We start from the raw sequence: 23,228 nt of genomic DNA, 5'->3' as shown, positions 1-23,228 counted from the left end.
AGGAAGAAAACAAAAGCTATAGCCTATGAAGAGGAAAGTGTAAATCTAAAAAAAATTCTGGGCCCCTGATGATATCTGGAGCCAAAATACCAACCTTAGACAGATTAACATCAGACTTCTCATTAACTGGGAATAAAAAATAAAATAAACTATTACTTGATTTGAGCTACTGTTCTCTCTCTCTTTTTTAAATTGTCTGTTACATGCAGTCAAATGCAAATTATAACTAACAGGAATAATGTGTGATTTTATACTCTCTGAATCAGATGGAGAGAGAAGAAAATGGTACGCTTTTAGCCAAATGCAGAAGCTCACTGATGCAGATCAATTGTATATATGGCTGAGAACTGATGAGTGGGGGTTGGGATTATACCTCATGGGTTTCTTGCCCTCCAGAGGAGACAGAGGATGAATATGTTTGCTCACATCTGGGTCATTGAAGCCAGTTTGATCTTCATTATCCAGGAGGCCACCTCCTTGTGTGTCAAGGAGAACAATGCAAGAGATGAAACAAAGGAGCATAAGGTTAAGTATGAAGCAAAAGCTATAGATGAGGGTTCTACAGGCAGTGGAGGAAAGAAGTCTCTAGACTGGCATGGTTGGGAGCTGCCTTAGGGGCCAGTCCCCTACTGGTGGGTCGTGCACCGTAATTGTGGCACACCTGCTCTGAGCTCTAAGCGGGCTCAGCCTTTACGCAGACAACATCACTGATGCTTCATGCACAATCCATCCTCATTTAGTATTTACTGAATTACATTTGCAGTGTGATTGGAAGCCGACTACAAAACACACTAGTTCCAAAATACCTCTTGTAATGAAATCCCAGAAATATACTTTTCTTTTTCATGAAGTCTTACAGATTCATCTTAAAACACAAATATGCTATCCTGAAGAACAGCAAGTAAGCAATCATCAGCCATGATGACCGCATGAGGTTACCAGCCAGTGAACACCCTCTTTCATTAGGAAGGAAGAGAGTTTGGCTCTCTGGGATGAGCACGCTTCACTGAAGTAGGTTAATAAATTCACAGGAAAACGATTTACTGAGTTTAAAACAAACACTCAGAATAGAATTTAAAAGTTCAATCACTGAACACATTTTTTTTTTCAATAACCATTTTTTAAATTGAAGTATATTTAATTGACAATGTTGTGTTAGCTTCAGGTGTACAGCAAAAATATATATATATATATATGTATATATATATATATATATCCTTTTTCAGATTCTTTTCCATTATAGGTAATTACAAGATATTTGATATAGTTCCCTGTGCTATACAGTAGGTTCTTGTTGTTTATCTATTTTATACATAGTAACGTCTATCTGTTAATCGCAAACTCTTAATTTATCCCTCGCCTCCTTTCCCTTTTGGTAACCATAAGTTTGTTTTCTCTGTCTGTGAGTCTATTTCTGTTTTGTAAATAAGTTCATTTGTATCATTTTTTTAGATTCCACATATAAGTGATATCATATGATATGTCAATCACTGAACGCATTTATTCAACAAAATATATTGTGTCACTACATTTACCACACCTGGCCTCTTTGTGGGGCATCAGGCTTTAACATTTATTGTGAGACCTTGGACAAGTTACTTTACTTTTCTAAAACCTTAATTTCATTCACCTGTGGCATGGAGTGCACCATAGTTTCTATTTTGCCAAGTTATTGTGATGTGATCATCACAACCCAACTGCTCATCTAACTTGAACAGGGCAAAGCCGGGGCATAATTGATGTTCTAGGAGGGTTAGCAAGTACAAGAAGAAGCGGGTGTAGTGTCCTGCAGTCTGGGAATGAGTTTACACTGGGTAGGTTCAAATTCCAGCTCTATCACTTACTGGGTGTTCCTTTGTATTATTTAACCTCAATTGTTTCCATTTTCTTCCCTTTAAAATGGGCACAATAATGCAGATGATGATTAAGTGTTATAAGGCACTTAAAACAGCCTTTGGCACTTAATAAGCAATCCTGTCCTGATGGATATTATGGAGGTGGTCCTTGCTTTACCCAATTCTGCAGAACAGTAAGTGACCACACAAACCGAAACTGTGAAAAGACATCTTAATTATTCATGAGAAAAACATGATTAGCTCTATGACCTTTAAAATTTTTTTGCCAAAGCATTAACAACTCTCTTAAGGTATAGATCAACTAAATTTCCATACAAAATTCTAAAATAAAAATAAATAAAAACTCTCTTAGGGAAATGAAGAAAAACTAGTATTTACTTAGTACTCTGTAATCTAAAGTATTAGAAACATTGAGAATTAGACTATCTCATTTGTTTGCAAAAAAATCTTTCAAGAATAGTTTGAACAGTGCTTGCCGCCATCTAGCTGTATGACTAAATATGGAGGGCACATCTTTCTTATGCCTTGGTGAACTGTCATGCTGCTGTCTAAGTTTGGATCAGCTTCCACCATTTCATCCTTTGTGTTTTCAATGTCATGAAACATTTTGGAGAGTTCTTTTACTGTGAAGTTTTTTGCTGGCATCACTTCGTCTGGGACATTGCCATTCTGTTTGTCATGAACCACCTCATTTATATCGATTCCTATCACCTTCACTAATTTCCTGTGACTGCAGACCTAGAGTCTTTCTGTGTCAGTGTCAGCATTTCCATGGCCAGCTATTTCTTCTATAAACCTATTTACATTTGAATTTCACTTCCAGTGCTCTACTTTCTGTTTCTTTGCTGCAAAATCATCTTTGTTGACCAATTCCCTCTTTGGGTTATCTATTTTTCTGTAAAATGTCACATGGGTTTATTACTGAGATACAAAGAAGCTACACAACTCTACGCTTTGCTGTCTGTGTGTTAATTAAATCAGCAATGGCACAGTGGCCAATCTACCACAAACTTTTAAAGAAGTGATGTGAGTGGTTACTAATCATGATGCGCATCTGCTATTTACATGTTAATTTGTGGACTGAAGAGCTAGCAGCAGAGTTTGTATTTTATGCACTTTTACTTATGCTTATATCATAGTCACTGAAACTTGAATCATGTTGTTGGAGGACTGGTGTTATTTAAATCATGGTAACTGAAATTCATGCACATTCGATCTGCACAAAGTGGAGACGGTTTACAATGACCAAATTTATTAAATAGAAATATATAAACAAGAAAATTATCATTGTTTTATAGCCACTAAAATATTAATTTCTGGACATGTTTTAAATGTAGAAAGTAGAACCGCATTAGCATTCTCTAATTCTCTAGTGTTCCTATGTTTATTATTTTCCTGTTGGTGCTTTAACTATCATAAAATCAGTGGCTTAAAGCAAGGTAAATTTATCGTATGGTTCTTGAGGTTAGAAGTCTTAAGTGAAATTTATGAGGCTAAAATTAAGGCGCCAGCAGAGCTGTGTTCCTTCTGGCGGCTTCAGGGGAGAAACTGTTTCCTTTCCATTTCCTACTTACATGGTTACTTGCATTCTTTGGCTTGTAACCCCTTCCTCAAATTACTAGATCCTCTTGGTTCTGTCATCGTATCTCCTACTTCTGACTGCCTCCCTTTATATGGACCCTTATGATCACATTAAGTTTACCCAGATAACCCAGGATAATCTTTGTATCTCCAGACCCTTAACTTACTCATATGATCAAAGTCTCTTTTGCCAAGTGATGTAACATATTCACAGGTTCTGGGGATTCCGACATGGACATCTTTGGGGGGTGCTTATTCTCTGCCACACCATGTGTCTTGTAAACCAAACTTCAAGGCATATACGATGATCAGTTTTACCCATAAGGAATCTGAGACTTAGAGAGATGAAGGGGCTGCTTTATGATCATCATGTTAGAAATATTTGAATGAGTTATTTTTATTTAATATAATAATTACCAATTATATATTGGATAATAATCTAGACACAAAAAGACAAATATGCCATCTCTCCTTCCCCCAGACCTGGGAGCAGCACAGAAGGTTTGGTTCCCAGAAAGATCAGCTGCCAGGACCAAGGACCAGTCATTGCTATGCACATTGATCAATATTGCCCATGACTGGTCTCCATTCGGTCCCTACAGAATAGCTCGTTTTTCCTTATACAGAGCAGCCAAATTTAGGACATTCAAACTAGATGTGAGGATTTTTGCAGAGGTCAATATATGACTGGTCAAAAATAACTATTTTTTAAACTGAATGTGTGTATGGTGGGAGGGGTGGATACACACACACATATATTCAGTTGTAAAGGAAGTTATTTTTGAATACCTTTCTTTCTTCCTTCCTTCCTTTCCTTCCCTTCCTCCCTCCCTACCTCTCTCTCTTTTCTTCTTTTTCTTTCTTTCCTTCTTCCTTTTTCTTTCTTTCTTTCTTTCTTTCTTTCTTTCTTTCTTTCTTTCATTTGTTCTTCCTTTCTTTCTTTCTTTCTTTCCTTCTTCCTTCCCTCCTTCCCCCTCTCTCCCTCACTCCCCCTCCCTCCCTCCTTCCCTTCCTTCCTTCTTTCCTGCCTTCCAGAGATTGCCTTATATGTCTTCAACTGACAGTGTTGATTGCCTACCCAACATCCATTTTGACTTATTTTTCCCTTCCTAACAGAATTCCAATTTTATTTAAGCATTCATGCTCCTCTATGAATTCATGTGCTTGTGGGAATATTGTCTTCATCTGCAATCCCTGAAGATTCCTCCTGATTGGTTTGAGCCAGTGATTCTCAAAGTTTGGTCCTGTGGTCATTGGGAGGGTGGACTCCTTAGACCTTTTCAGGGAATCCACGAGGTCAAAACTATCTTCATTTTAATAATAGATATTAATGAACTTTATCACTCGTGTTCTCTCATGCATGCAGAATGGAGTTTTTCAGAGGCTACAAGATGTGTGATGATATCACCACTTAGATGGCTAATGGAATGTGTACTGTGGCTTCTTCAGTTTTCAATTCTAACACAGATCCAAAACAGATCCAAACAAATCCAAAACAGATATAAATATCAAAAATCTCTTCAAGATTTTTTTTTTTTTTTTTGCGGTACGCGGACCTCTCACTGTTGTGGCCTCTCCCATTGCGGAGCACAGGCTCCGGACGCGCAGGCTCAGCAGCCATGGCTCACGGGCCCAGCCGCTCTGCAGCATGTGGGATCTTCCTAGACCGGGGCACGAACCTGTGTCCCCTGCATCGGCAGGCAGACTCTCAACCACTGTGCCACCAGGGAAGCCCCAAATCTCTTCAAGATTTTTAAGAGTGAAAATGGATCTTTAGACTAAAAACAAGTCTTAAAAACTGCTGATCTAATCAAATGCTTGTGGTCCCTCTCCATTGCCAGTGATTGGAGTAGCATAAACCTGGGACACAATCTAGCCAATGAGAAGAAGCCTTCAGGGTAGCTGTGTGTATGTGGTTCTGAGAAAGGATTCTCCATTCTTAAAAAAACAAACAAACACAGAATTGAGGCAGCTTTTGTTTATGTATTTATGTATTGCTTCTGGACATTGTTGTGTCTAGATGTGATGCCTGGAATTGCATGACCACCTTGTTCCAGCCTGAGGATGAGACAGCCAAAGAGGAGAAACCCTGAAATTCCATGCTCAGAGCTCTCCTTGCCTCTAAACTCCTTGTTATTTGATATAACTCATCCCTGTAACATTTAAGTCTCTGCAAGTTGGATTTTCTGTTACTTGCAGCAGAAAACCTCCTCACAAAATATGCATTATGTGTAACTCTGTAAACAATAAAAGAAATAACATCAGATCACTGGAGGTGCTCAGTATGGCTTTTACTCCTTTTGGTACTTCTTTTAACTTCATAGCTAGCTAGTAATTCCATAACAGAGTAGAATATATTTCTATAGGTTATTTTTGGACTCTGTTAAAAGACTCTCTGTTAGGACATGCAGGGCTCTAGTTTTGCTCCTTTCCTTTAACAGAGTAAACAACATAAATCAAGACACATGAGTTGTCTAGTTCTGGGCCCACATCAAATAAATAATCAGCACCCTAGGATGAATTCTTTTTGTATTTTTAAATCCCAAAGGAATGAGTTTATACGTCAACTTGAGCATCTCAGTGTTAAAAGTCAGAAAAGTGACTCTTCTGTGGAAAATAAGCAGAATTGGCATTGGGAGTATGATATCTAGAATTTTAAATTTGGATATATATTGCTAAGGTTTTACCAATCCAGTAGTCACTGTCATATATCCATAGAGCTGCTTTTATGTAACGCATGTAACTAAGGAACCCAATTTAAAAATGAAAACTATAGTTGAGCCCATGAGCTATTCACTGGAGATAATGAATTCTCAAATGGTAGAATTTTGTTGACTGAATCAACTTGGTTATTTTTGTATGTTTCTTGTAATATTAGTGTCTGTCTATCTATCTATCTATCTATCTATCTATCTATCTATCTATCTATCTACCCATCTATCCATCTGTCTGTCTATCTATGTGTATGTATATATTTCTACTTAAAGAAGAGTAATGGAAGACCTACTATATGCCAGATCCTGTGCAATTGAGACCCATTTAATCATCCAAAAGAATGTATTTATCAACGTCTATGCCCAAAATACTATGTTAGTAAATTGGCAGTCAGTGGAAGGAAATAAGGAAAACTTCATCATAAAATGGATTGTCTGGAGTGGGGCTTTCATCCTGAGACCTGAAGATAAGGAACCTGTCATGCAGTATTTGGCAGGCATCTCCTTGGCAGTGTGATGAGCAAAACTACAAGCTCTGACCCTTTAAGCCTATGGTGCCATTACAAACAGAATAGACACTGTGATATGTAGCAACCAAATTTACAGGGTCACTCAGGTTCCATAGAAACTATTTAGTTAGCTTTAGGTAACAAAGTGCTTAGAATAATGAAGAGAAATATTCGATGAGTACCATTGGCAGAGCTGCAGGAAATATTAATGAAGTTCTCATCAGGATTGGGCTTCATCAAAGAGAATTCCACATAATGTGTTATGAGTGTGAATGCAAAAGTAAAGAAACTAAATGCTTGTAAATGGCCAGAATAAAGTTTTAAATATATCTGAACATCCCTGATAAGGCTGCATTACTGTTGATATTAGGAAACATTTATTTTTTATTTATTAATTCCTTTTACAGTTTACAAAATGCTCTGTGTGTTAGACACTGTGTCCTAGTTGGTGAGGCTGGAAATTAGAAAGGAACAGGTTTCTTGAAAGCAAGAATCTGCCAATCTTGTTGAAGGACAGACTTGTAAACATAATGGTGAAATAAAAGAAGTGCCTTAGAAGTAAGCAAATGCCTTGGGAACATGGAGAAAGTACTTTCCTAACTCCACCTGGTCCCTGCCTATCTTTTCAACGTCGTCTTTTGCCTTATTTGAAGGTAGAGTTAACTTGATTATTTAGTGTTTGAAATGTCATGGACTTTCTCAGTCTAGGCTTTGTATAGGCTTTGTTTTGTGTCTGGAACTCTCTGCCCACCCTCTCATGCATGATTTTTGTCTATTGATCACCTAATACATTATTTTCCAGACCATCTTTCCTAAATTAATGTTTCTCAAAGTGGGGTTCCTGAACTAGCCGTATTGTAAGTGTCTAGGAGTGTATTTTTAAAATGCAAATTCTTGGATACCTCCACATCAGACCTACTGAATGAGATTCAAAGATATGAATTTTCATACATTTCCCTGGAAAATTAATTTGCATACTAAATTTGATCCCCACTGTCCTAGATTGTGTCAGGGGTCTCTTCTGTGGTACCAGAGCCACAATGATGTCTTCCTCCCATAAGACTTATTGCCTGAAATCATTGCTGGTCTGTTAAATATGTCTGCTAGCTGACAATTGTAAGTCCACTGTCTCACACATAGTGTGATTCTCATAGGTGACCAATAAATAGATGTAGGTCTAACAGAGAAGGAGCGGTTGTTATCCAGGTAGTTAAGGGACAGAAGGGCCTTCCAGGCAGAGAGAACATGTGCACCTACTAAGAGAAGAGTGAGAAGTTCGGTTCTATGTAGCACAGATGAGGCTGGCTGGGTGGGTGGGAGTTAGCTAGTGAAGGGCTCTAAGTCATGCTATGGAGGTGAGGTTTCTTTTCACCTTATCAACAATCAATACCTACAGAAAGCTACTAAATATGGCATAACAGAGAAAATAAGGACAGAATACAAGAGACTTAGGTATCAAACCTGGATTGGCCATGGACTGGGTAATTTGCTTTAAACAATTACTTGACCTTGTGTCTTAATTTCCCTAACTGGTAATTAGGTATAATTATCTCACACTTTCTTATTTTACAAGGATGAATATTTACATAGGCTGTACAAATGTGCATACCATGAAAAGTATAAAAGCATTAAGTAAATGCCAAATATTTTTTTAATACAGTTTGACATTCCTCTTTCAGGATTAAAAGCTTTATTTGAGAGACATGAATATTCCCGATAGTTAAATTTTCAGACTGTTTCACTATTACCGAAAGCCACAAAGTACTCTTGAGGGAAATACTCTTTATTTGTATATATCACTTATATCTTCCATTAATATCAAGTTCTTTATTTATGTTTTGTGATGGTACATTTTACTCTCTCGTGAGTCCAGGTTGTGTGGGTCTGAATGACTTGTATTTTGACACTTCGGGTTTCAAATGTCATCGATGGCTTTTGACATATAGCAAATGTCATATTTCATCTTACAGCAATGTCTGTTCTTAGCAAATTGCTGATCTTTTCTTTTTCATTTTCTAATACCCAGAAAAAAAAAAACTGCCTAGGTTGGCTCTATCACTCTCTTAGTGTCAAACAATTGTGACTGTGTAAAATGTTGCACATTCTGGGGCTAACATTGGTTCTGTGCTATTTTCCTTGGCATCACAAAATCCACTAGTTTTAACAGAGGGATATAGCTTTGCTTTGAAGAAATGAGTGTTTGCAAATTAATGTAGATAGTCAAGTTTTCAGATGCTTAAAGAAGTTAGTCTATACTAACTTAACCAACTGAGTCATTCAAAGTTTTAGTACTACATATATTCAGTTATGAGTCAGTATGAAGTGGAAGTTTAGTCTTTACGACAAGCACATAAGCATTTACATCTTAGTTTTCTCATATAAATGCAGTATTACTTGGACATGTTGAGGGCCCTTGAATCTAGTCAAAGGCTTTTGGAACTCTTTGGAAGACTAGTAGGAAGAATAATGATGATGATGATGATGATGATGATGATGATGATAAATGAATGTATGGGCACTGAGTTAGGAATCATGCTTTTTATATTTATTTCCACCACAATTCATGTTGTCAATACTATTTATCACTATTTTACAGTGGACAAATCTCAGAAATGAGAAAATACAAATCATATGTTCAAGGGCATAATTCATCAGCTTAGGTCTACCTACCTCCAATCCATGCTATTTCAGCACCCCATGCTGCTTCTACGTCAGTATTTGAGGGCAAGTAGATAGACTCTAATGAGAATCAGAAGTGACATTTCAGTGAAATTTAAAGTGTGTTGGGAGGTATAAACTATGTCAATTTCAAATAAGAAATTTTCTTTGTAAGATAATTGTGGTTTCTCAAGGAGATGGTATATATTATATAAGGAGAAACCTTGCAGTTCTTCCTGATTGGATGGGACTCTTATATGTTAGCAGAAAACCTTGGGAAGAATGAGAAAGAGAACAGTGGCATTTTCCAGTGGTATGGCCTTTGTTTGCATTCTCATTCAACCACTTCTGAGTGGCCACATTCACTGTTAAGTTTATCTTCCATATTTATTCTGTAGCTCAGCCCATACAATAGTTCTCTTTCCTAGTTCCTTATAAATTGAATGCAATTATAACCTAAAAATTGAATAAAATGACCTAGAAAATGCATTATTTTTAATATAATCAAGAGTTTAGAATGACTTGTGCTTTCCTTAGTTTTTGCATCCTATTTCTTCTTAGCTAATTTATATAACAGTATCTTACAAAAATACCTAGGATATTTTTGGAAGGATTTTAGGGAGGCAACATAGCTTACATAAAGAGTTTGGCATTTCAAGTCATAAAGACTTTGGTTTAAATCTCAACTTTGCCACATGAGCTCCTGTATATATTTTAACATTAATAGTGTCAGCTTCTTCACTTGTATATTTTGGATGATAATAACATATACATGGAAGGGAAATAGAAATAATATTTTAAAAACAATTATTGTAAACATAGAGAGACTTGGTGGATAAAGAAACAAGACACATATACATGTTGCCTACAAGAGATTCACTTCAGATCTAAAGACACACACAGAAAGTGAGGTGATAGAAAAAACATATTTCATGCAAATGGAAATGAAAGAAAGCTAGGGTAGCATACTGAAATCAGATAAAATAGACTTTAAAATAAATACTGTTACAAGACACAAAGGACAGTACCTAATGTAAAGGGATCAATCTAACAAAAAATTTATAACAATCATAAATATATATGTACCCAACATAGGAGCACTGAAATAAAGCAAATATTAACAAGCATAAAGGGAGAAATTGACAGTTATACAATAATAGAGGACTTTAATACGCCATTACATAAATGGACAGATCATCCAGACAGGAAATCAGTACAGAAACACTGGTCTTAAATGACATATTAGACCAGATAGATGAATAGATATATAGAGAACAGTTAATCCCAAACCAGCAGAGTACATATTCTTTTCAAGGGCACATGGAAAATTCTCCAGGATAGATCACATGTTAGGCCACAAAATAAGCTCTATAAACTTAAGAATATTTAAATCATATCAAGCATCTTTTCAGACCACAATTGTATGAGACTAAAAGTCAAGAAAAAAATGCAAAAAGACACAAACATGTGGAGTCTAAACAGCATGCTAATAAACAACCAATGGATCACTGAAGATATCAGAGAGGAAATTAAAAAAAAATACATGGAGACAAATAAAAATGGAAACACAGTGATCCTAATTCTATGGGATGCAGCAAAAGCAGGTCTAAAAGGAAATTTTATATCAATACAAGCCTACTTCAGGAAATAAGAAAAATCTCAAACAATCTAACTTTACACTAAAAGAGCTAGAAAAAGAAGAACAAACAAAACCCAAAGATAGTAGAAGGAAAGAAATGAAGATCAGAGCAGAAATAAATGAAACTGAGCCAAAAAAAAAAAAAAAGAAAGAAAATATCAATGAATCTAAGAGCTGGTTCTTTGCAAAGCTGAACAAAATTGAGAAACCTTTAGCCAGACTCATCAAGAAGAAAAGAGAGAGGGGGCCCAAATAAATGAAATCAGAAGAGAAAGAGGAGAAGTTACAACTAACACCACAGAAATACAAAGGATCCTAAGAGACACCTACAAAAATCATATGTCAGTAAAATGAACAACTTAGAACAAAAGAATAAATTCCTAGAAACCTACAATCTCCTGAGACTGAAATCAGGAATATTTAATATGAACAGACCAATTAACAGTAATGAAATTGAATCATTTAAAATTTTTTAAATTAATTTAAAAAAATTCTCCCAATGAACAAAAGTCCAGGACCAGATGGCTTCAAAGGTGAATTCTACCAAATATTTAAAGAAGAGTTAACACCTGTCCTTCTCAAATTATACCAAAAAATTGAAGAAGAAGGAATGCGTCTGGATTCATACTATGAGGTGAGTATCACACTGATGTCAAAACCAGGAAAGACCTGCACACACAAAAGAAAGAAAGAAAGAAAGAGAGAGAGAGAGAGAGAGAGAGAGAAAGGAAGGAAAGAAGAAAGAAAAGAAAAGAAGAAAGGAAGGAAGGAAGGAAAAGGAAAAAAGCAAATTACAAACCAAACTTGTAACTTCTGAACATAGATGCAAAAAAATCCTCTATATATGCACTATATTCATGGATTAGAAAAATGAATATTATTAAAGCCATACCACCCAAAGCAATCTAAAGATTCAGTTCAATCCCTATCAAAATTTCAGTGGCATTTTTAACAGAACTAGAACAAATTATTCTAAAATTTGTATGAAAACACAGACACACACAGACACACAGACAGACAGACAGACAGACAGACAGACACACACACACACACACACACTAACCTTGAATAGCCAAAGCAGTCTTGAGAAAGAAGAAAAAAAACTGGAGGTATCACACTACTTAATTTCAAACTATACTACAAAACTAAAATAATCAAAATATTATGGTGCCGACACGCACACACACACACACACACACACACACACACACACATAGATCAATGGAACAGAATAGCAAACCCAGAAATAAACCCACACTTATATGGTCAATTAATCCACATCAAAGTAGGCAAGAATATAAAATGGGAAAAATATTTTCAGTAAATAGTGCTGGATATAACTAGACAGCTATATGCAAAAGAATCAAACTGGATTAATTTCTCATATCATATACAGAAACAAACTAAAAATGGATTAAAGACTTCAATGAAGACCTGAAACCATAAAGCTCCTAGAAGAAAACAAAGGAAGTACACTCTTTGACATCAGTCTTAGCAATATTTTTTTGGATCTGTCTCAGGCGAGTGAAACAATAGCAGAAATAATTAAATGGGACTACATCAAACTAAAAAGATTTTGCACAGCAAAGAAAACTATCAACAAAATGAAAAGGCATCTTAGTTGGAAGAAAATATTTGCAATTGATATATCCAACATGGGATTAATATCCAAAATATACACAGAACACAATTTCAAAATATTAAAAATATGAGTAGAGGGCATGAATAGACTTGTTTTTTCAAAGAAGACATACAGGTGGCCAACAGAAACATGAAAAGATGCTCAGCATCCCGAATCGTCAGGGAAATGCAAATCTAAACCACAATCAAATACCATCTCACATTTGTCAGAATGGCTGTTATCAAAAAGAAGAAAAAATAACAAGTGTTGGTGAGGATGTAAAGAAAAGGGAATTCTGGTGTGCTTTTTGTGGGATTGTAAGTTGGTTCAACCACTATGGAAAACTGTATGGAGTTTGCTCAGAAAGTTAAAAATGGAATATTATATGATCTAGCATTTTCATATCTGGGTATTTACCCAAAGAAAACAGAAACACTAATTTGAAAAGATCTATACACTCCAATGTCATTGAAGCATTATCTATAATAACCAGGATATGGAAACAACCTAAGTGCCTATGCCCATGGATAGATGAATGGTTAAATTCATAATTTGCTACAACATGGATGAATCTAGAGGGTATTATGCTAAGTGAAATGTCATACAAAGACAAATACCATATGATCTCACTTATTATGTGGATTCTTAAAAACTAAACAAAATAAACAAACAAACCAAACAATGAAAACAGTCATACAGAGAAAAAACTGGTGGTTTCCAGAATGGGTGGGTGGGGTAGGTGGAGGGTGGACAAAATAGGTGAATGGGTTTAAGAGATGCAAACCTCCAGTTATAAAATAAATAAGCCATGGTGATATAATATACAGCATAAGAAATATGGTCAATGATATTGTAATAACTTTGGGGACAGATGGTTACTAGATTTATCATTGTGATCATTTCATAATGTACGCAAATGTCAAATCACTCTATAGTGCACCTGAAACTAACATAATACTGTACATCAATCACATTTCAATAATTTTAAAAATATTACATTATCATATAGTAGGTACCCAATAGGTGTTGACTATTGAACAAATGCATTTTTAGCAAACAACTGTTTCTTACCACATATTAGGTAACAAATTTATAAGAAGTAAATATAATCTGGAACCATCTTAACATTTTTTTTTGCCTCTCCATATATGTAAGAATCTGAGAAATCATTATGCCGGGACTCATACTGAGAGTATTTTCTGCTATCAAGGACTCTTGTTTTCTTCATTTCTTTTCAGAACCCTCTCAAGGTTTGCATGCTTTTTATACATCTAGAATAAATTAACTTTCCTAGAGATAAGACTTGATCCAAAACATTTCTTCCATTAAAGAGAGGTGGTCATTTTCTGACATTTCCCCCTATTTATCCATGTGCCGATTCTTTTACCTGGAACTTGGATTCATGGTGGTCAGAATAACGATATCCTTCAAAGACCTTGTCACCAATACAGGCTTCTTTTTAACTGAATTCTAGGAATAAGATCTGGCAGTTTTGACTTAGACGCTTAAGGCATAGCTGCAGTGACATGTCACTTTCCACTGCTTTGAAATCCCACAAGGAAAAAATCTTCATACAAGTTTATGCTTCCCTTCTCTTGTCTTCCTTCTGTAAATACTTCTGATCTCTAACTCTATCCCATGAAAACTACCAATCAGTAGCTAATGTGCATTCTGAATTACACTAGGGTACATTGAGTTCTGTTGACACTCGACAAATAGCACTTAGTCTTAATTAAAGCTTTTTGGTGTGGAAGACTTTTGCATAACAGTGTTTGAGCAGTCGCTTATGCTCATAATCTCAGTCTTTGTAAGCATAGAATGAGAAATAGGCATACGTGATGCTTTCATGAGTACGTAACAAATAGGTACCACCACTGTAGGATATTTACAGGAATATTTGGAAGACCACAGTTTCCTCCCCACCCCTGCCCCATGTTCTTACACACTTGAAGAGTGTCGATTCACATCTCTATTAATTTTGATTATAATTAACTGGAAAGTTCTCACAGAATCTCAAGAAGAATGGAGTGGTAGGAAGAATAATAACCCACAAAAATAGCCAAATCCTAATCCTCAGAACCTGTGAATATGTTAAGCTAACTGGTAAAGAAGAATTAATGTTGCTAAGCAGCTGTCCTTAAAATAGGGAGATTGGGGCTTCCCTGGTTGAGAGTCCGCCTGCCGATTCAGGGGACACGGGTTCGTGCCCCGGTCCTGGAAGATCCCACATGCCGCGGAGCGGCTGGGCCCGTGAGCCATGGCCGCTGAGCCTGTGCGTCCGGAGCCTGTGCTCCGCAATGGGAGAGGCCGCAACAGTGAGAGGCCCGCATACCGCAAAAAAAAAAAAAAATAGGGAGATTATCCTTGATTAACTGGCTGAGCCCAGTACAATCACGAGGGTCCTTAAAAGTGGAAGAAGGGGCAAAAGTAGAGAATTAGTATTAAAAGTGACTTTGGAAGAAAGATACACAGACGTGCAACATTGCTGGCTTTGAAGATACAGGAAGGGGGCTATAAGCCAAGGAATATGGGTGGTTTGGGGGAGTTAGAAAAGACAAAGAGATGGGTTATTCCCTGGAGGCTCTAGAAAAAATGCAGATTAACAGCAGCTCGATTTTAGCCCAGTGAGACCGGTATAGACTTCTGCAGAGATGTAAAACAAAACATTTGTGTTGTTTTATGCTGTTTAAGTTTGTGCTCATTTGTTACAATAGCCACATAAAATTAATACATGATTTCTTTTCTTTTCCTGTAAGAAAAGAGTGATGATAAATTAGCAAGGTTTACATGGGTGTTGAAGGGGGAGACAATAATGAGGACAAAACTAGAAAAAGCACTGTTAAAGTATGTTAATTTCTCATTTTGATCCATATGTCCATTATATGTCTTCCCTAAATGTGGCCAACAGAATGCTTTGTTGGTGATCCCTGGCAGCAGTCTTTGATCATTTATGATGGAAATAAATTATAATTTACCTGATAGAGAGGAAAGTCCTTGTCCTCTTCCAGAAAATAAACAGATTATCATAATAAAATATCTATCTGAACAATCTAGGTCTGTTGAAACTGTTATGCCTTAAAGGGGGGAAAAAAAAGTTCATCCCGTATTGTAGTTTTATGTAATTGCATCACAGCAATTTGTCCAAATGATCCTTGTTAAAATAAAGAAATGGGCTACTGACCAATCTTACCACAAATCTTGAAGACAATGAGACATTTGATCTTGTCGTGAATCATAAATGATTGCCTCATTATCTTTTATAAAGATTCAAAGATACTTTTAGAGATTGATTTCTGTCATAGAAAATCCACGCTCACCGATCAGTACCACGGACAGAACTAAGCATGTGAAAATCTTGACTAGAAGGTCGGAGTACAAGCTGCTTAAAACACCAAACATGATAAACTTCTGAGAGGACCACTTTGAATTCTAACCACTCTGTCTTCCTCTTTTCATTTTTTTCTTGCTATCATTTTGAGTGAAATGTTGTAATGAGCTTTGTAGTATGCTTGAATTAATCACCAGAATCCATAAATAAATGGTGATGGAGATAATGATCTAAATTCTATAAAACATCTAGAGTGTAGAAGAGATTTACTAAGTATTCGTTACAGTTCATAAAATACATGAATGAAAATTTAGAAGTTTGAAACATTATCTCAAAGCAAGATAGCCCTAGCAATTTTCTATGATATGTAGCTGATATACTGACACTGGTAGTGGGGGGAGAGTTTGGAAAGAGGAGATAAAGAGAACTGGGGGACAATTTCCTTTATTCAAAAAATAACGAGGTAATTTCTGTAATTTCAGACATTACTTAAAGTAGATATGGAGCATAGTTTAAAAAAACTGACTGTCTTTCATGTTGCAGAGAATCTTGGATTGGATTCTGAAGTTGCTAAAGCAAACACCCTGGGTTTTGTTGGCTGTCTGGCTTCAGTCCAATACAACCATATAGCACCACTGAAGGCAGCCCTGCGCCATGCCACCACCGCACCTGTAACCATCCAAGGGATATTGACAGAATCCAGCTGTGGCTCGATGATGGATTCGGATGTGAATGCAGTGACAACGGTGCATTCTTCATCAGGTGTGCAAGAAAATACTCAAGGGAACTTCTCTCACCAGTGCTACTTTGATGTCTTCAAGAAGCTTCCAGGCTAAAGGCTAATATTACCCAATTCCTTACCTTGTATGATTACAGGTGGTTAAGAATTATGACTGATTTCTTAGTGATATTTAATGTGCTTAGATAATCCTAATTTTAATGAGTAGTTAGAAATAGATATATGTGTATATATTTAACTGTATGTACATTAACATATATGTTATTTAAAAAAAGAGCAGCAAGCTTGAAGGCACATTGATCTGTGTTGAAATCCTTGCTCTGACACTTATTGGTCTGGTGACATTGAGTTACATACATTTTTGAATAACAATCTGAAAATGTATATATATATATATATATATTCGCTATTGTTTAAGTGGTTGCTGCTCTAAGGATTAAAGAGTTTAGGGGTCGGGAAGGCAGGCTGGTTGTTGATCTATCAATAATACAATTCATGTGATTAAAAGCGACCTTCCTTGATAAAAGGAAAGTCCCACAGGACTACCATCCATATACCTTCTCTTATTTTGCCGCTTCCTGAAATACCTTTTCTTAGTCACTGTCATCCTACGTGTCTTGGATGTTCTTAGGATTTATTTTAATCAGGTGTGGTCATCAATTGACGAATAAGTTATGAACTACAAGCAAAGAAAGGGCACAGAGTTTTGCTGCTGCCTGCTCATCACCAATCTTGGTGTTTTCTTGGCAATGGTCAGGTATGTATACTAGAAAGAACCTGAATACGACACTTGGCTAACCTTGATTGGAATTCTGAATCTTCCATGAATGAACTACAGAACTTTGGGCAGGTTACTTAATGGCTTTGGTATAATTTCCTTATCTGTGAGATTGGAAAAAATTATAATCAAGTTGTAGTCATTTCCTGAGGATTAAATGATACAGCAATACTAATGAGAGGTGCTATAGGTCCTGACAATTTTATGTGCACTATATGCATACCTATAGGATCATTAGCTCCCTAAAATACATTTGCAGATTGCTATTTAAAAAATGTATGTAGCTCACTGTCACCAGACCAATAAGTGTCAGAGCTAGGATTCGAAACCAGGTCTATGTGCCTTCAAACTTGATGCTCTTTGTTTTTTTTACACCGTATATGTTAATGTACATATAGTAAAATGTGTGAGGGTTTCTTGGGGGTGTTAATTCACCAGCAATTTCCCCTTTCCTGTCAATTGAGTCAGAAATCTATTGTAATTAAAGAAACCTCTGAATCAGAGGCAGGTGTGCTTGAGGGAAGAAGTCGTTGACATGCATAGGAACTGTCCAGCAAATAATAAAGGGACTTCAAGGGTAGGCTGAGAGGTAAGCTGTAGGCCAAGGCAGATACGAGCAAAGTACCACCATCATGTCTTTTAACCTCTTGTCTTACAACTTACGTAGAAACGAACAGGGTCATGAAACTACGGGGTGTAAGCAGTATACTTAAAATGCTTTGCTGGGTATGTTTGGCTTCCTTCCAAAATGCCAACTATTTGAGAGCACCTGGTCTAATATGCAGGTGTGTCATCACAATGCCATATTTCAGATCTTCTTCTAGGACTTTGAGTGTCTTTTACACCTTTCAGATCTTTTTGGGAAGACAGATGAGCGGGAACCACTCACCAACGCAGTGCAAAGTGACTCAGCTCTCATCGGAGGTAAACCATTCTTTGTGGCGGAAAGCAGAAAAGACATCAGTGGTTCTGTGCTCTGGAGAAACTTACCTGAATCCTTCCTCAGTGTGGCTATCCAGCACCCAGAACCCTGCATGATCTAAGAACGTGAGGTTTTTCACACATGCTGGGATGATCAAAGGCACCCTCCCCTCCAAGCCCGGCACCAGCAGCTCTATGAAGGGATCCCTCCCTGAACCACAGGCAGCTGAGCTCATAGTCAACAGTTGGATAATTTACTTTGAGACAGGCAGCGTGCATCCTGTCGATCTCATCCATTTGTCATTTTTCCTAAAGCACAAAGCAAACTAATAAAACTACATATGGGAAGAAGCCATGTTGGGGCAGACAGATGGGCAAAGCTGTAGCGCTGTTGGGTTTTCTCCACCGAGTGGATCTAATGAACACGGTGAAGCCCACAGGACTGTAGTTTCCGATCTAGCAGCACATATGGTTACAGAGGAAGCTCCTGTCCGCTCTGCTGTGAGCTCCGCTCTCCCTCCCGCCCCCATTGCTTTTCCATTTTCTCACAGCCTCTTGGCCTCACTGCTCTGTATCCTGCCTCAGCTTGGCTGTTGCCTCCAGGAGTTTGATTTTTCCATCTGGGCCTTGCAACACGGAATGACTCCCAAACTTGTTTAATGTAAGATGCCTGTGAGAGACAGAATTCATTTCCATCTGAGAACCATGGTCCTCACAGGTGGCCCCATCTCTGCTTTCTGACAGGCTAGAGGGGCTAATTCACACCAGATGGAGTTCTGCTCTTAAAAATCAACAGTAACCATTTATTTAACTGCTATGGAAAGAACCCCCACTATGGGTCAGGACCAGTGCTAAGTACAAGAACCAGTGAGTAGTGTTTTAGGCTGGAAGGACAAGTGGCAAGGGGAGCACAGAAGTGCATTGTTACAATAAGGTTGTGAGGAAACACACACACACACACACACACATACACACACACACACACACACTTTCCTTAAAGAAGTTCTTCAAATGTCTGACCTGAATATCTACTTCAGGGTAAAGAGTCCAAGTTGATTTTTGTTTGGTGACAAGAAATATAGGAAACCATTTGGTGCCTGTTTCTCTTCCTATAATTTCTCATTTGACAAATGGAGAAAAGACTTTTGTGACTGCTGACTTTTTCCCACCCACGTACAGGCTTCTATGAGTCTGTTTAAGGCAGGAAATTCATCCCAACCCCTGAGAAAAATTCCTGGAGGTTCACATCCTCCCACCCTGAATAGAGTAGAAACTGGTTCTGTATTTCATCTCTAAATGCTTCAGCTCATTCCGCGGTATCACTCACTATATCCAATTTATTTCTAGGTTTGTTAACTTACCTGGTTTTACTCTGCCTTGTAAACTTTGCTGACTTTGCTATTCCCTTCTCAAGAGCCTTCCTGGCAAGGGTAGGGACAAGACCTTAGGGTCAGTGAGGACAGCTTGCCAAGTAGGTCCCATAAAATCACATACAATCAAAGTAGGATAGTATCTGACACAACAGGGCAGAAGTTTGCCATTGCAGTTGACTCTGGAGGACAGAGGGGTACCATCTTCAAACGAGCCTATACCTTGCAGAGTGCACAGCAGGGTAGAATGCCCTGAATATTTAGTAAGCATTTCATTATTAATAAAACATTTTTAGCAAAGCAAAAATATACCATAAACAAGTTTACATCCATAGAGCATGTATTGGGAAGTGAGATATCTACATATTTTCTAGGATGCTAAAGTAGTTCTAAGGTACTTATTTGCAAGATGACAAAGAAATGTGCTAATTAGAAATGATTCAGACACATTCTTTAAAGCAGGTCTTAAAGGAATTTACTAAGAGATCCTTTGCTAGTCTGATTCCATATCTATTTGATGGCTTTCTTAGTCCATTAAATAAAACCTCCTCGTACTGAAACTGGCTTGAGCACTCACTAGCCTGAAAGAGGAGGTTTTTTTGGTAACTGAAGCCTGAATGCATTTCAGCCTGTGTTTATTTCTGGACAAGCGGCAGAGTTTGTTGTTTGTTTGTTTTTTGTTTGGTTCTTTCTCCTAAGTGCCTTTCTTGTCTGCTTTGCATTCTCTCTCTTGACCAGATGATCTGTGATAATCTCCCTCTCTCTCTTGTCCCTCTTTCTCAACAGGAGTAATAGCAGTGGTGATATTCATCATCTTCTCCATCATCGGCATCATGAGTCGTGTCCTTTACCAGCATAAGCAGTCACATCGTACCAACCAGATGAAGGAGAAGGAATATCCGGAAAATTTGGACAGTTCCTTTAGAAATGACATTGATTTGCAAAACACAGTGAGCGAGTGTAAGCGGGAATATTTCATCTGAAAAACTGCAGGGCCACCTCATACTCTTCCTTTGTTGCTCATTTTTGGTTTCTCCTTCTCCTCTTTCTCCTATCTTTCATTTTGGTCATCCTCTTTCTCTTTTTTCCTTTTATTTTTAGAACATACCTGCATTCACCACAGCATCTATCCCCTCGAACCAGCTCAGAATACCAGGCAGCTATGGCGACTGCCTTCCTCTGTGACACACTTATAATGGTGAAAACGATCATTCAAGAGACTGATTACTTTAGACAAGGAAGAGACACATGTGTGCACATGTCCATATTCGGTTCCATATTTCCACTTTCTAAGATGCAGCCTTCAGTTCTGCAACCATTCAGTCTTTCAGGCTTACCTTGAACCTGAGCTCTGTGACTTCGGCATGAAGCGGTCATCCTCAACACCCTTCCCCATTTCAAGTCCACTCCGACCAGGGAACTCAGGGTACCAAAACAAGATGCTAGGGCCTGGTTTGTGTCAGTGGCACTTTAAAAGGAACAAGAGAGGTTTGTTGTGTGTTAATTTTCCCCCCACAGGAAGCCCATTACCCTAACTCATCATCATTGTTCGCTCTGACTCATCCCCTGAGTATTTCAAATATAGGATTCCTGATAGTCGTGAGCTATTGCTTTGTTCCTTTCTTACCACTCTCTTCCAGGGCTGACACTTTAGAACAGCACACAATAGCATAAACCTAGGGGAAGCATGGAAAATAGTCGCTTGAAACTAGGAGGTAAAAAGAAAGCTGCTAGAAAGTAGATGTTCTATAACTTAAAAAATGCCTCTTCCAATTTTGTGAGAAACGCTAGCTAGGTTATTCCTGGGATTATTATATTGATAGATATATATATCATTGCTGCAGCAAAAAGCAATTCAAATAAAAGTCTAAATTAGCACTTGGTTCCATGAAAGAGCTTAAACCACCTTAACTCAGCTTTAAAGAAAAACAAAAACAAAAAACAAAGCAAGACAAACAAAAAACTGCATGAAAGCAAAGAAATACCAAACAGAATTCTTTCCTTCTCTCCCCTCACTAAAGATATGGTGAAGAAAGTAAACACAGGTTTCACATTTTAGAATAGATATAATAATCCATGTCTGTCCACTGAGCCATTTCTCTAGGAGGTTTAGGATGAACTGATGTGTGAGGCATTCTGACTAGCTCCAGGGAGACCCCACTGCTTAATCTGAGAGGAGCCCTTAAATCCTACAGCACATCACATTTTCAGATGCGCTTCATCCTATGTATATAAAGGCCCCACACACACTTCTTTCTGCAGGCATAAACTCCCAGACGATGCAGTGACACATTTCAGGGTATCTGCCCCTTTTGATACCAAAACATCCATGAAACACAGTCATTCCTTCAAGAAGTTATCTTGGGCACATGCACGAGGTGGTGGTACGAATCCTGGTGATTTTTCTGTAGTGATATTCCTCACGCTTTGCCTCTGGTCCAGCTTCAGGAAAAAAGATAAGGGGGAAAGGATTTAAATGCTCCAGTAGGCTGGGAATGCGAAGAGAATGGTCCACAGACATGGAAATTACTTGCTGATTCTCTTTACAAGACAGACTCGATTTGCATCCCATCTTGTTCTCCGTGTGTCTGTCACTTCTGACTATTTAACACTTTCCTGCATGATAAGGCTCACAAGGAGGAACTCCTCAGCTTCACCCCATTTCAGGTCTATTCCAGGCTTTTCTTTCAGTGGCAGAGCGCGTGGGGTAAGGATTTCGTTTGTAATCATATTTCTCAACTTGAAGATGTTGTTCCAAATACACCCTCTCTTTTAAAACTTTTCTGTGGATTCTTACTTAATCATTCCCATTATATCCTTTTGCTAGCAAATTTATTTTAAAATGGTTCTAACAAGGGTAAATTTTTTTCCTTCTAACTTTAATAAGATGAATAATCCATTCATAAGAGGAAAGATCTTTACTGTTTCTTCCTGCCCTGTTCTCTCCTATTTCCAGTGTTCACTCCTGAATTTTCTCTTTCCATAAAAATGCTATATAAATCAGCCTTTTGCTTGGTGACATAGTCCTTCGTCCCCTGAAATAAAAGTCACCATGAAGTGTAGTGGGTTTAGCCCAAAGCATCTCCAGTAACGAATTGGAAAGGAAAAGGAAGGTGTGAGTAATAAAACTGGAACTGCTCATTATTCAATCTCTGAGAATTAGGGACTATATGTTGCTGACCCAGTAGTGATAGAAGAAATGGAGTACTAACAGAGGCCGCCTTGGAGGATCTGCTTTTCTCATCCACTTTTATAGGCTTGTGGGGGGTTCTGCAGGGTGAAAAATTTGAGAAACTCCATCCTTGTCACATCTGCACTACAGAATCTACCAGCAAACCTCCCCACATCTGTAGACTATCCATCCATCCATACTGCGTATCACAGACTTAATGACGAATGCCAAGACAGTGCGATCAGCACGTCACTCTTATAAGAAGAGTCTCAGGGCTAAATCAGAATTATTTTTACAGGGTTGGAATATTTCATAACCCCAGAGAACACTAACTTTCACCAG

The 23,228-nt window shown here is 37.6% G+C and overlaps 1 protein-coding gene across 1 annotated transcript in view; it reads left to right on the top strand.

Moving 5' to 3' along the window:
• Positions 1–20,697, top strand: part of CNTNAP5 (contactin associated protein family member 5) — an 880,239-nt gene extending 859,542 nt beyond the window's left edge. The window contains exons 22-24 of the mRNA XM_027082570.1: positions 16,450–16,668; positions 18,276–18,347; positions 20,501–20,697. Of these exons, the coding sequence (XP_026938371.1) occupies positions 16,450–16,668; positions 18,276–18,347; positions 20,501–20,697 (488 nt within the window). The remainder of the gene's footprint in view (positions 1–16,449; positions 16,669–18,275; positions 18,348–20,500) is intronic.
• Positions 20,698–23,228: the final 2,531 nt, after the last annotated feature.

This window comes from Aethalodelphis obliquidens, unplaced genomic scaffold (assembly GCF_003676395.1).
Source record: "Aethalodelphis obliquidens isolate GAN/ISIS:26980383/991018 unplaced genomic scaffold, ASM367639v1 scaffold47, whole genome shotgun sequence".
NCBI classification, from domain to species: Eukaryota; Metazoa; Chordata; class Mammalia; order Artiodactyla; family Delphinidae; genus Aethalodelphis; species Aethalodelphis obliquidens.
The sequence above is the reverse complement of the archived record's forward strand: the minus strand, read 5'-3'. Positions and strand labels throughout refer to the sequence as shown.